Source organism: Nannospalax galili, unplaced genomic scaffold (assembly GCF_000622305.1).
Source record: "Nannospalax galili isolate Female #2095 unplaced genomic scaffold, S.galili_v1.0 scaffold2406, whole genome shotgun sequence".
Classification (NCBI taxonomy): domain Eukaryota; kingdom Metazoa; phylum Chordata; class Mammalia; order Rodentia; family Spalacidae; genus Nannospalax; species Nannospalax galili.
The window spans coordinates 34,978-48,246 of record NW_008355167.1 but is presented as its reverse complement, the minus strand read 5'-3'; the positions used below and the strand labels follow the sequence as shown (position 1 = coordinate 48,246).

Sequence of the window (13,269 nt, the reverse complement as noted above, 5' to 3'; positions counted from 1 at the left end):
TGGACTAGCATTCTTGGGTTTCAGAGACGTACCTAGATGACACTTTGATCCTAAATTATGCTGTTTGCTTTAGAAGTGATTAGTGATTAACCACACACCACATGTAAGTGATGGTTTCTTTTGCATTAAAAAGAAATTTTTGCACCAATAGTAGAGATGGAGATGAGAAACAAGGCTGTGATATCCTTGGTGATACAGTTTTTGTTAGAATTTGCCCAATGCTTCCTTCAAGCATCCTTAGAGTAAATGCTGTGATGACAAAAGGCTGTCAACAGAGTACAGATGCTGAAGATGGGCAACTACTGGGCAGTTCTATACAAATGATATTCATCCTGTGCCAAAGTAGAAAGCACAGCCACTGTTCTAATTTGCTTTTCTGTTGCTGTGATAAAACACTATGACCAAAAGCAACTTGGGGAGGGAAGGATTTGTTTGGCTTGCAGGCCACAATCCATCATTGAGGGAAGTCATGACAGGAAGTCAAGCAGGAATCATGAAGGAAAGCTGCTTACTGGCTTGCTCTCTGGCTTTTCTTACACAACAAGCAAATCACTTGAACTCTGTATTTTAGTTTTTTTCACTTTTTAAATGAGAAAAATGGACTAGGTGGCCTCATAGGACTCATAAAATGTTACAGATGAAATGGACCATCAACTATGAAGAGAGAAAGTTGCTTCACAGATGAAAGTACAGAGCTCCAGAGGGATTTGGTGACCTGCCCAATGTTTAACTGAGTTGGAAACAGAGGAAAATAAAACTCCAGTATTTGGATTTCCAGCAAATGAGATATATACAATGAAATTTTGAATGCTTATATGTATCTCAAAGAAGTATGTGTTACTTTTAATTTATAAAGTAAATATATAACTATATAAGTATGTTCATTATATATTTGTTAATATCAAATGAAATTTCTAGGTTTTATATATTAATTAAACATAATATTATTAACTTCAAAAAAATCCATCATGCCACTGAAAGCACGCCCCCCACATGATTAAAACAAACGGGATTACTGATAATTGCCTAAGCAGAGAGGGGTGTTTACACACAACACTTCATAGGATCTGGACGCGTTTTGAAGATGGTGGAATAGAAAGTCTGTCACGCTTGGAGCAAGTTTCTGGAGCTCAAACTCAGGGCTTCTTGGCTGGCAGGGTTGTGCGTTCCTGCTGTCGATACGGCTCCTCACCACCAGGGGGCGCCAGTCGGCCCGACCCTTCCAGCCTGCGGCCGCTCTCCCAGCATGCCTCGCTTGCGCTGGCCGCGACCCGGAAGCTGTCGCTTGTGGGCTGCCGGGCGGCAGCTCTGACAGCGTTGGAGTTGCGGAGCGCAGTCGGTACGGCTGCCTGCGCCCGCTGTGGCAACAAGCCGAAGCGATCGGAAGGAACCCCTATGAGTCGGCTCCGGACTGGGGCACAGTCGGGGCACGCGGACCCCGGCGACGTGTGATCCTCATCTGCCGGCTCTGCTTCGGCGTTCGTAAGTGTCCGCGGGGCTGCTCAGAGCCGCTCCACCTGGCCACGATGAAGGCGGTCCAGGTCTCATCTCCGCTGGAAGCAGCGAGTTGGAGGGCTCTGTTGACTGTAGCGAGCGGGCGAAGCCGAGCTGTCGCTATCACCTTGCAGTGCCTGTAGGGCTCAGAGTTCTTGTTTCTTAACTGGGACAGTTCATGCCCTCTCTCCTGACACCAAAGTGAAAGAAAGGGCTGTTATCTGTAGAGGAAGCCACCCGTTCTTTCAGTCATGAAGGCAGAATCAGTGACCCCTACCCAGGAAAATACCCCTGTGTCCAGCTGTATCTTCAGTCATCTGTGGAGTAGCCGGAAGCTGATGGTTCTGGGGGTCTTGCTTGGCTGGCTCCTGGTCATCCACCTCCTGGTCAACGTATGGCTTCTGTGCTTTCTGTCTGCACTGTTGGTGGTGCTGGGAGCATGGCTGGGCTCCAGTGCCATTGTAGGGACTTCAGGTCAGTTGCATCTGGAACGCTTCATCACAGTCGCCACCTGTCCTCCGTGTCCCGATGCAGAAAGACAGCTGGAACAGGAGATCAACCGTACCATCCAGATGATTATTCGAGATTTTGTGTTATCCTGGTATCGTTCAGTGAGCCAGGAGCCAGCCTTCCAGGAAGAGATGGAGGCAGCCATGAAAGGGTTGGTTCAGGAGCTTCAGAGGAGGCTGAGCATAGTGGACAGACATGCTCTTGCCCAGAAGGTTCTGACTCTCTGTGGTTGTCACCTGCAGAGCTACATTCAGGCAAAGGAGGCCACTGCAGGGAAACAGAGCTGTCCAGTTCAGCCCTCCCAGCTATGGGATGCTTACTGTAAGACTACTACTCCCCATCCTGCAGTGCACAGCCCAAGTGCTGAGGTCACCTATACACGTGGTGTTGTGAATTTGTTACTTCAAGAGCTAGTACCCAAGCCCCACTTAGAGACTAGGACTGGCCGCCATGTAGTAGTTGAACTCATTACTTGCAATGTAATCTTACCACTAATTAACAAGCTGTCTGATCCTGACTGGATCCACCTTGTACTTGTGAGTATCTTTTCCAAGACCAGAAATGATGCAGCACAAGGGACTAAACCACTCTGCTCTGCCAGTGTTGTGGAGCAGCCCTCGGTGCCCACATCTCTGCCACTGACTGCTGAAGTAGAGAGTCAGCCATTAGGAAAAGCATCTTCTCCAGCAGCAGCCACAGTGCTCCTAACCTGCAGTGAGCCAGCCTTCTCCCCAGAGGTTGAAGAAGGCCACGAAGCCTTAGAGGGAGATTTGGCTGGGGTGCTTGAAGAAAGAAAAGTTGGAAATAATTCATCTCATTTTCTACAGCGGGATATTCGAGGCCCCCTGTTCTTATGTGAAGACTCGGAGCTGGAGTCTCCACTGTCTGAACTCGGCAAAGAAACCATCATGCTTATGACCCCAGGCAACTTCCTGTCTGACAGGATCCAGGATGCCCTGTGTGCCCTTGAGGATTCCCAGGCTCTGGAGCCTAAAGATGGTGAGGGATCTGAAGGCACTGAAGGAGCAGAAGCTGAGGAGGGACCAGGGACAGAAACAGAGTCAGGCCTGCTGGTCTCCATGCTGAACTCCTGCCCAGAGATCCAGATTGACACAGCAGACAAAGAGGCAGAACAAGATGTCACCTCTCTTACAGCTTTATTGGAGGAACCAGAAAAGCCCTGTCCTCCACGACCTTCATGCTTAGAGAAGGATGTCACCAGTGGTGTGAGTTCCCTCGATCCTGCTCTGCCACCAGTTCCACTTTCCTCCTCTCCGCCTGGCCCTCTCAGCTCAGCCACCTTCAGCTTCGAGCCCCTGAGCAGTCCAGATGGCCCAGTTGTCATCCAGAACCTTCGTATCACTGGCACCATTACGGCCCGAGAGCACAGTGGCACTGGATTCCACCCATACACACTGTACACCGTGAAGGTAACAGGATTACATAGCTGTGGTCACACTCAGCTGGGAATGGGTTTGGAAAGAGTCAGTGAAGGTGATGTTGCAGAGGGAGAGAACGATTTGTTGTGTTTAACTCAACAAGCAGCTGTATGTGAATGGCGTGCAGCTGATTTGTAAGGCAGAATAGGTTCTTATCCTATAACCATGCAAGCCATCCTAGAGGCTCAGGGTCATTAGAATACTGGGGATCAAGTTTTTCATTGGTTCTCAAATCTGGTTGCACCTCAGAATCACTTGAATTGCTTTTTAAATATGATTCTGTTAGACCCTCACAGATTCTGAATGAGAATTTCTAGGAATGAGTCCCTAGATTTCCACATTTGTTTTTTAAATGGAACTTTCACATTAACAAGGAGTCAGCATGGCCTAGGGCCATTTTGGGGAATCTGCTACTCTAACCAAATCTCTTCATATCATTTCTTCATAGTGGTTCCCAAGTCTGTGCTTAAATACCTCCAGGAATAAGGAGGCATGCAACCTTCTGATGTAAATACAAATATTCTACCTTCCCAAGCCAAAATATAGTAGTTAGGAAAAAATGAAAGAAATTAAGAGGGAAGATTAGAAAGGACATTACTTGGCAGTTCCCTATCAAACTTAACTTGCCTTCTTGAATTTCTCCAATTCTGAGTCCCAGCACTGCCCCAGTACAAGCCCAGACACTCGACTCCTCCCAGTGAAATCCCCATCCTACAAAGAGGGAAGGAGCCTGTCCAGTGTAGCTGCAGGGTGAACTAGCATTGTAAAAGTAACACCGCATTTTCAAATTAAGACAGCGGGAGTAATTAAAAGCGCACTTATTTATGCAGTCAGTATAAAATAGGCACATATTAGAAATGCATATGTCTGATCATGAATAACTTGGGCAACCTTCAAAAGAGGAGCACAGCTTGATCATTTTGCTTGCCTTTTTGTTCTGCTAATCTGTGTCCCTCTGACATGCCCTGTTCTCATATATAACTTAGATTCTGGTTACTTCATCTTCTATTTATGACATATACTAGAATTGATATTAAACAACAATTTTTCCTTATTACCAGAAAAATTAAGTTGATAGAAAGAATTTTTAAGACCATAATCTTTCTCACAGTATTTATTCTTTAAATTTTGGTAACAGCTACTACCTAATTCAAGTAGTCTTTAGGAAAGAGTAAAGTGAAAAATGAGCAACAAAATATAGCCAACTGTGTGTGGTTTGAGATTAGGTTTAAAGTTCATGTGGCCCTATTATAACAATGACTCTAAAGGATCTATTATTACACTTTCTGAGAGTAAAATGGTTTAGTGGGAGTGAAGACATCAGTATTAAGCCTGCCTCTCAAGGAGCAGAATATTCCACAGACAGCATCCTAACTCACAGGTGCCCTAGACTTGAAAGTCCTGCCCTGAACTCCTCCAGTCTCTCTCCTTCTCAGTACTAGTCAGAGGGACTTTGCTCACTGCAGCTCATAGTGAATATTTCTCACTCACTCGCTCTCGCTCTCCCTCTTGCTCTCTCTAGCTCTGTAAGAGTCTCAAACACCAGCTTCAAGTTTTTCCAGCAAAAAGACAGGTTTTTTTTTTAATCAGTTAGCTCACTATAATATTTCAACCAAATAATAGCCTACTTCCGATAGGTGCAAGCACATACAGAGTTCTGCAGCAGCATTTCACTGCATCTTAGCGGCCTTGCCAGTGTCTTCCCTGTGCGGTCACGGCTTCCACGCTGTTCAGGGCACTTACTCTTCCAGCAGTGTGCAGTGTGAGTCATCTTCCCCCACACTGGCCCTTTGAGCACAGAAGGCAGCAGATTGACCCCAGTCAACATTTCCAATCATGATGTGACTTCTAATGATACAGCTGATGTATATTTAGGACAAAGAATTTCAGTTCAATTTTAAGAATAATTCTTAGAAAGATTAATTTGCCCAAGCAAACAGAAAAGGCATAAAAAAAGAAAGAGAAAATCTATGTCCTTTTAATACCATTTCAAGCGAAGACATTATTTATGGTTATTTGCTCTTCCCCAAACTAGTATAGATCATTAATGGTTGAGCGTATTGGATTTTCTTTGAAATTCTCATTTATAATTCAGCAGTGATCACTTACCATTCACCCCTCTGTTTTACGTTTTTAGGATTTGCGAAAGTTATATAGCTACTTTTATAAAATAAACATCTGGGGCAGGGAGATTTGGATAGAAGTAATAGGGAGGAACAGTGAAATTTACTTCTGACTTTCTGAGCCAGGGATATCAAGAAATACATCTCATTTGGCCACCTTGGAGTTTGAGTTGTTCATGACAACCAAGGGCAACAACAATCTGACGCAGTAGGTTCTGCAACATAAATGAGCAGCTCCCTCCCTTTAGCCATATTCTTCTTGTGGCCCCTGAACAAGTAGTCCTTAAAGCCAGAGTACATTCCTTATACCTTACTGATTCCATCAATAACTGTTCCTTCAACAGTATGAGACAGCCCTTAATGGTGAAAACAACAGCGGCCTGCAGCAGCTGGCCTACCACACCGTGAACCGCCGCTACCGGGAGTTCTTGAATCTGCAGACCCGTCTGGAGGAGAAACCAGATCTACGAAAATTCATCAAAAGTCAGAAGTTCCCCCACCCCAAATGCCAGCTTGCTTTTCACATCTAGCCACTCTGATCTGAATGTTTGGTGGCCTGTGGGTTTATGGGGAGAAGATAGCCCTGAGGATCTCTCTTCCCCAAGTTTGTTTGAGAAGCTGTGAGGTTTAGAGCTGGACAGCTCTAATCACATCCTTTCAGTGGTTATCTTTGGCTACTACATGCTTTTCTCTAGTGTCTTGTATAGTTTAAACTTAGGAAAGCATTCATTCCTACCTATGCCTCGAAGATTGTGTGAGGAGTTAAGTTAGTGTTTCCAGATCTGTGAGTGATCAGTTTTAAAAATCCAGAAATCCTTGCCACCTTCTTTTCTTTAAAAACCAAGCCTTTTATGTGCTCTTGACACTTCCAAGGCAGAAGTAAGATAAGAAAAATGTAATGAAATTTAACTGCAAATTAGGTAGGAAATGGTTACTTAGCTTTTATTTAGAGTCACCTAAATAAATGATGTTTGAGCATAAATTATGCATTTTCTTTCTTAGTAACATAAATACTGGAAGTCTTTAAAGTGCCTGATTCCCTGCTAAGTACATGTGCTGTTCCTTCAATCCTCCTGACAGTCAATGAGATAGATACTTTGTTATCCCTTTTTACAGACAAGCAGCAAAGTCACAGAAATACTGTGCAACTTGCTTAAGGACATTATTAAGGATTGGAGCCAAAACAAACTCTGGTCATTGGTCTTCAGAGCCCGCACAGCCACTGCATTATATGATTTCTTCAGAGTAATAATGAGAATAGATTTATTGCATCATAGCCCTGGAGGGCACACTTGGAACTCCTAAGATTAAAAAAGAAAAAAATCCTAGTGAAATATATTCAACAATCTGTTTTCTTATGTTTTGGAGAATACCTGTGTGTTGAGTACTAAATGAATGAATTTGTTTTGTCTTGTTTTGAAGATGTGAAGGGTCCTAAAAAGCTCTTCCCAGACCTTCCGTTTGGAAATATGGACAGCGACAAAGTAGAAGCTCGTAAAAGCCTCCTGGAGTCCTTCCTAAAGGTCAGCATCTTCTGTTCTGGCTTTGCTCTCATTCTGATCCCACACATCCATCCAACCCAAAGTAGAAAGAACTGGGAACTAGGATTTCTTTTAAAAATCTGTGTTTCACTTTTGCAGCAACTCTGCGCCATTCCTGAGATCGCTAACAGTGAGGAGGTACAGGAATTCCTTGCTCTGAACACAGATGCTCGCATTGCCTTTGTCAAGAAGCCCTTCATGGTCTCCAGAATAGACAAGGTAACAGCAGTGCCACTACGCTCAGCATCTGTTGCTGTCTCTAAATTTGAGATGTTCATTAGAATGGAGGCAGTGCAGGGCTGGAGAGACAGCTCAGCAGTTAAGAGCACTGGCTGCTCTTGCAGAGGACCCGGGTTCAATTCCCAACACCCACACGACAGTAACAACTGTCTGTAGCTCCAGTTCCAGGGATCTGATGCCCTCTTCTGACCACCACGAGCATCACACAACACGGGTACACTTACATACATGTAGGCAATGCACTCATACACATAAAATCTAAAAAATTTTTTAAAAGGAGGCAGTACTTGGCAATAAGAAGGGCCTAGGTAGAGGAAGCATAGATGGGTCAATAGAACATAGGCTAAAATTTTCTAGACCTGTTGCTAAGTATTGGCAGGGTCATCAACTTGTTGAATCACAGGGAGCAGTTATTAGAAGACAGTAGCCCTGTTTGTATAAGTATACACACACTTCCAGGAATTACTATGATATTATTTTAGTGGAGGCATGTAAGGATAGATTTGAACTTCATAGATGGCTGAGGGCCCTCTTCTGGAGGGATAAGTCATTTTCATTATTGGGTACTCAGGAAACAGCCCTAAGATGGGATGCTAACCTGGATGTAGATTGGTGCAGTCCTTCTGTGCTAGAGAACAGAGTATACAGAATTGTAATTTCTTTAGGAGAATGCTTCTCCACTTGGAGAGATGGTGGGAAAAAGGTGTTTGTGGAATACATTGAACCTCAGCTGATACCATCAGCAATTTTATAAGGTTGGGAAACACTGACTTGTTAGGAGATGGATCTTCTTCTCATCTAGGTTTGGGGGAACAAAATAAAATGGAATTTCATGTGATAGATATTTTGGAAACATCTGTTGTTATGAGGGAAAAAGAACAAACTAGAAAGAGATCAGCTAGGTAAAGTAAAGCCTCCAGAATTCTGTGCAGATGTCTTCATTGATTCTTTCAACATCTGCCTTATCGGGTACATGTTTGTTTATTTGCTTTGGGCTTTTTGAGACATGGTTTTACTATGTAACTTGGGCTGGCCTGGAACTACCTATATAGTCCAACTACTCTCAAGCTAATCATCACCCCCTGCCTCTCAAATGCTGGGATTCCAGGCCGATATCATCACATTGTAGCAAGGGTGATGATTTTGAGCAAGGTACTCTATGTACTAATTTCTAGTGAGACAAAGTGGAGGGCACAGAAGAGCACCTTCCCATCACTTACAATTCTTGAATATGTGTGCACATGCACACAGATGCCCTCACCCATGTGGGTGCATGTGGAGGCCAGAGGGCCACTTGGAGTATCTCCCTGCGTTCCTCTTATTTTTTGAGATGAGGTCTCATACTGTACCTGGGGCTTGCTGGTTTTGGCTAGACTAACTGGCCAACAAGCCCCAAGGATCTGCTCCCAGCCCACCAGCACTGGGGTTACAGGTGTGTACCACTGCACCCAGCTTTTACATAGGTGCTGGAGATCCGAACTTGGGGCCTCATGCTTGTGTAGCAGGATCTTTACCATTATACCATGTCCCCAGCCAGGAAGTTATTCAACTTGCTAAGCTGCATTATTTATGCTCATGCTGTTCCCTGTGTTCCTTTCCCGGTTTGTACTTCCAAGTGTCTGCTGTGGCCATGTTGATTATTCAGCTGTGCCTGGCTGTACTAGCTGTGTCCTGGTAAAGGCTGACCACAGGCATGACTTTGAGAAGCCTGGTGTTGCTCTGAACCAGTAGAGCATTAAGAAATATTACTTTAAAATTTTTTTATTATACATTAAGAAATATTTACTTAAAAAAAATTTTTTTTAAAGAAGTTGGGCTGGAGAGATGGCTCAGCAGTTGAGAGCGCTGGCTGCTCTTGCAGAGGACCCGGTTTCGATTCCCAGCACCCACATGTGGCTAACAGCCATCCATAACTCCAGTTCCAGAAGATCCGACTCCCTCTTCTGACCTCCTTGGGCATTGCATGACAGAAGTACACTTAGATACATGCAGGCAATACACTCATACACATAAAATAAAAATAAATTAAAAAATATTTTAATATATGAGGTTAAAAAAATTGCAACAAGCTGGACTTGGTGGTGCACGCCTGTAGTCCTAGCACTTGGGAGGCAGAGGTAGGCGGATTTCTGTGATTTAAAAAGAATATTTTCTTTCATTTCCTTGAGAATTTTTGACTTTGTACATTTCCTTTTATAGCAAATATATGTATGTCATTTTCCCATTCTGAAAAATAAACATCATTCTTACTCAGCACTGTGGTTTTGTGTTTATGGGCAGAGAAATTTACAAAGATTCCAGCTAGCTTAATTTGGGTCTGAGTGATTTTTTATTTGCTCCTTTCCTAAAGAGGAGAATTGTTTGACTTGATTGCAAAATCCAACTTTTTTGCTCTTTGTTAACTACATTAAGCATGTTTATATTTATGCTTCTAAACTGAATTTTTAAATGTTTTTATCCTCGCTCTTTTTCACTATGTTCCTCCTTATGTTACTTCCATTAATTCATACTTTGGTGAAGGTATCATTAGTTTGGATACCAGGAATCACCTTGTATGCAAAAAAGCGGGGAGAAAAAAAAAGTCCTCAGTAGCCTGAAGAACTCTCCCAGGTTTTTCCGTCGATCCCTGTGTTTGCTCTGGCTTCCTGTCCAATGGCATTGCTTGTCTTACTCTGTCATCATGTGGCATAAAGCTCAAGAAGATGACTGTTCTCTGTCACTTCCCATCAGGGATATGAGTAGCCTTATGACCGTGTGCCTTCAACCCCTGCAGATGGTGGTGAGTGCTATCGTGGATACCTTGAAGACAGCATTTCCTCGTTCTGAACCCCAGAGCCCCACAGAGGAGCTGAGTGAAGCCGAGAATGAAAGCAAGCCCCAGACAGAAGGCAAGAAGGCTAGCAAGTGAGAAGCCCTTCAGTGGCCCAGGGACCCATTCCTCAGGTTGATCCCCAGTCCTCAGCCAAAGTCCTCTTCCATTCTCCTAGAAGAGAAGAGGTGGGTGGTGCACACCAGCTTCACAGCAAAGGCAAATGCTGGGTTCTCTGATGCTCCACCAGAGGAGTCTGAGAGTTTGATCCTGTCTTTGGAACCCTGGGCCCAGCTGACTGGAAATTTTTGACTAGAAGGAAAATTCTAGAGAATGGATTGTCTCCTTTTTGTAGGAATTGAGATCTTTCTTTCCTACTAAAATTAATGCTCAAAATTGATCTCTGTTTGCCATTATTTCTGGAAATCTTGGCTCAGAAAGTACATATACTAGCAATAAACAGGAAAGGGCTAGAATGGAAAACTGTAGGGTGTATTTTATTAGCTGGTTGACTGATGCTGCTGTTCTCTAATACTAGAGTCCCATCTGGTCCCTGGCAGCACTCCATACCAACATGTGGAAAGAGAGAGACAGAGACAGAGAGATAGAGAGACAGAGACTGAGCATTTAAATGAATATTCACCTGACTGGTTCTCTCAGTGGTCATGTAAAGAGGAGGTAGCAATTCTATCTTCACAGTACTTGGCCCTTTTTTTCAAGATTTATTTTTATGTGTATGTCTATGTGCATGTGTGTATGCATGTATGTTAGTGTCTGCAGAGTTCAGAAGAAGGCATTGGATTCCCTAGAGCTGGAGTTACTGACAATTGTGAGCAGCTTGACATGGGTGCCAGGAACCAAACTCTGGTTTTCTGAAAGAGCAGCAAATGCTCTCAACTGCTGATCCGTCTCTTCAGTCCTAGTATTTACTTAGCCTTTTAACTGTACCCGTATGTTAAACAATAACCATGATGCCTGTGTTTAAGAGTCCTCTATTTAGGCCAGGGGTGGTGGCGCACACCTTTAATGCCAGCACTCGGGAGGCAGAGGCAAGTGGATCTCTGTGAGTTGAAGGCCACCCTGGTCTACATACTGAGTTCCAAGCTAGTGCTCCAAAGTGAGACCCTGTCTCAGGAAAAAAGAGGAGAGGGGGGCGGGGATCTATTTCTGAGGTTATCACTTGCAGTTGCTTTTCTGATTTTATTTGGAATACAAGGGGGACAAATGATTGTCCAAAAAATATACCAACAACACTAACGAAACCCTTAGTCTATGTTATTTATCTATTTAATCTTCAAAACATTTCACTGAGCACATAGTATGTACTGGCCTGTCATCTAGCCTCTGGGAGTATAACCATGACAGACTGGGCACTATTTTACTTGACAAAAGCCCTTTCATAAACATCCTACAGACACACTATAAAAATGGCACTATTTATGAAGACTTGGCACAATATACATAGTTTGGAGGATTTCAGGGCCACTTCCAGGCAACTCTGAGCATAGTAAGCCCCCTAGAATAAGCATGGCTGTTTCTGTTTTTAGTGTGTTGTCATGGCTTTCCAGCCTCTTTGTGGGGCTCAAGACCATGAATTGCATTACATTCTACACTTTATTTCTGTATCAGGTCCAGACTGAGGTTTTCATCTAGTAAAATTGCTCCTGCGTTGAATGTGCCTGAGACACAAGACAGGATCCTCTACTGTCTCCAGGAAGGCAGTGCGGTAAGAACCAAAGCCCAGAGAACTTCAGTCACAGTCTGTGGTCTTGATCTGCAATTATACTATGTTTAGAGTATATGTAAAGTCAAAAAGATATAGGTGTCCCATTAACTAACATCTGGGTCTTAAAATTTTATGATAAAGTGTTTCCTCTGAGTGCTATATAATTCTGCCAGTTCCCAGTTGGCAAGTTGTTCTTAAGGTAACTGGTTTGGGGTAATAATGACAGGATGAGAAGCAAAACCAGTTTCTAGAAGAACAAATGACCCAAGAGTATATATGAAAGTGACTGATGATCTCAGAGCAGGCTAGTTTTACTTCAACTTGGGTAAAGAGTGGAAGTTTTCCTGAAGCAGCCATGGGGGTTAGTGGACTCTGTCCATGGTACTTTTGCAGAGGACAGGTGGAGAAATCTAGAGGGCTACATTTTCTACCTTCTGCATTCATGGTGACCTGTTCCACTGGCCGTTTCTCAGGAATCGGCGATCCTATCCATGTCTGGGATGGAATCATTTATTGAAAAACAGACGAAGTTACTGGAAATGCAGCCAGCAGAAGCCCCAGCAAAAGATCCTGTCCAAATCCCCAAGGACCATGTGGACGGTTGCTTGTCAGATACATCTGTGGTAGTCCAAGACCCAGGTGGGTGGCAAAATCTTGGCTTCCACAGAGAAGAGCCAGGGTGAAGCCCATTGGGATGGGGTGGGGGTGGGGGGTAGGTGGACTTTGTAGTTCTGATTTCTCTTGTATTCAGTTGAGAGAACCATGTGTTATACTGCTGAAGAGTTGAATATGCTGGGGCCCAGAGGTGAGTAGGAAGGAAGTGATTCTCAGAGCTAGTCCAACAGCAGGAAAAGACCTGTATGTGTAATATCAACATGTTATTTTTGGCATCAGGGCTACTGTCTTTCTAGATGCTTCTTTCCCCAAGTGTCTGTGGTACCACATTCCTGGTTTTCTCTCTATACCCTTTGGTCCCTTTTTGGTTGCTGTTTTGGTTTTCTTATCATCATTTTGGGGAACTTTAGTTTGCATTCTTCTCTTAGTCTGCACTCTACCTGGGTAATCCCATTCTGACTGTCAGTGGCTGCCTTTGCATTTGTACCAGTGATGCATAAATATGGAATATCATACATTTCCACATGAATCGATCATAGAGTAACTGAAATACAACATGGTCAGAATAGAATTCACCTTCTTCCAGACCTGGTCCTTTTGCTTTTTTTCACTGCTGTGGGAGATGGTACTACCTTCTTCCCCAGGGCAAAGCAGGGACAAAGAAGAAAAGGTGGAAACTCTACTGTCCACTTACAAATGTTTGAGCTAGGGCAGAGTTGCTTCCCAGGAGAAGGTCATATGTTTCCTATAGAGGTGAATTCAGAGCCTAGTT

The 13,269-nt window shown here is 43.7% G+C and overlaps 1 protein-coding gene across 6 annotated transcripts in view; it reads left to right on the top strand.

Annotated features, from left to right (window-relative positions):
* The first annotated feature begins 1,298 nt into the window (after positions 1–1,298).
* Snx19 (sorting nexin 19) overlaps positions 1,299–13,269 on the top strand; it is a 41,121-nt gene continuing 29,150 nt past the window's right edge. For 3 of the 6 annotated variants that reach the window (XM_017802968.2, XM_017802969.2, XM_017802967.2), the window contains exons 1-7: positions 1,299–3,434; positions 5,911–6,049; positions 6,989–7,089; positions 7,207–7,326; positions 10,121–10,251; positions 11,786–11,882; positions 12,356–12,521. In XM_017802968.2, coding sequence (XP_017658457.1) covers positions 1,746–3,434; positions 5,911–6,049; positions 6,989–7,089; positions 7,207–7,326; positions 10,121–10,251; positions 11,786–11,882; positions 12,356–12,521 — 2,443 coding nt within the window. In that variant the 5' untranslated portion in view covers positions 1,299–1,745. The remainder of the gene's footprint in view (positions 3,435–5,910; positions 6,050–6,988; positions 7,090–7,206; positions 7,327–10,120; positions 10,252–11,785; positions 11,883–12,355; positions 12,522–13,269) is intronic. The other 3 variants (XM_008852289.3, XM_008852288.3, XM_008852287.3) reach the window with 3 other exon arrangements.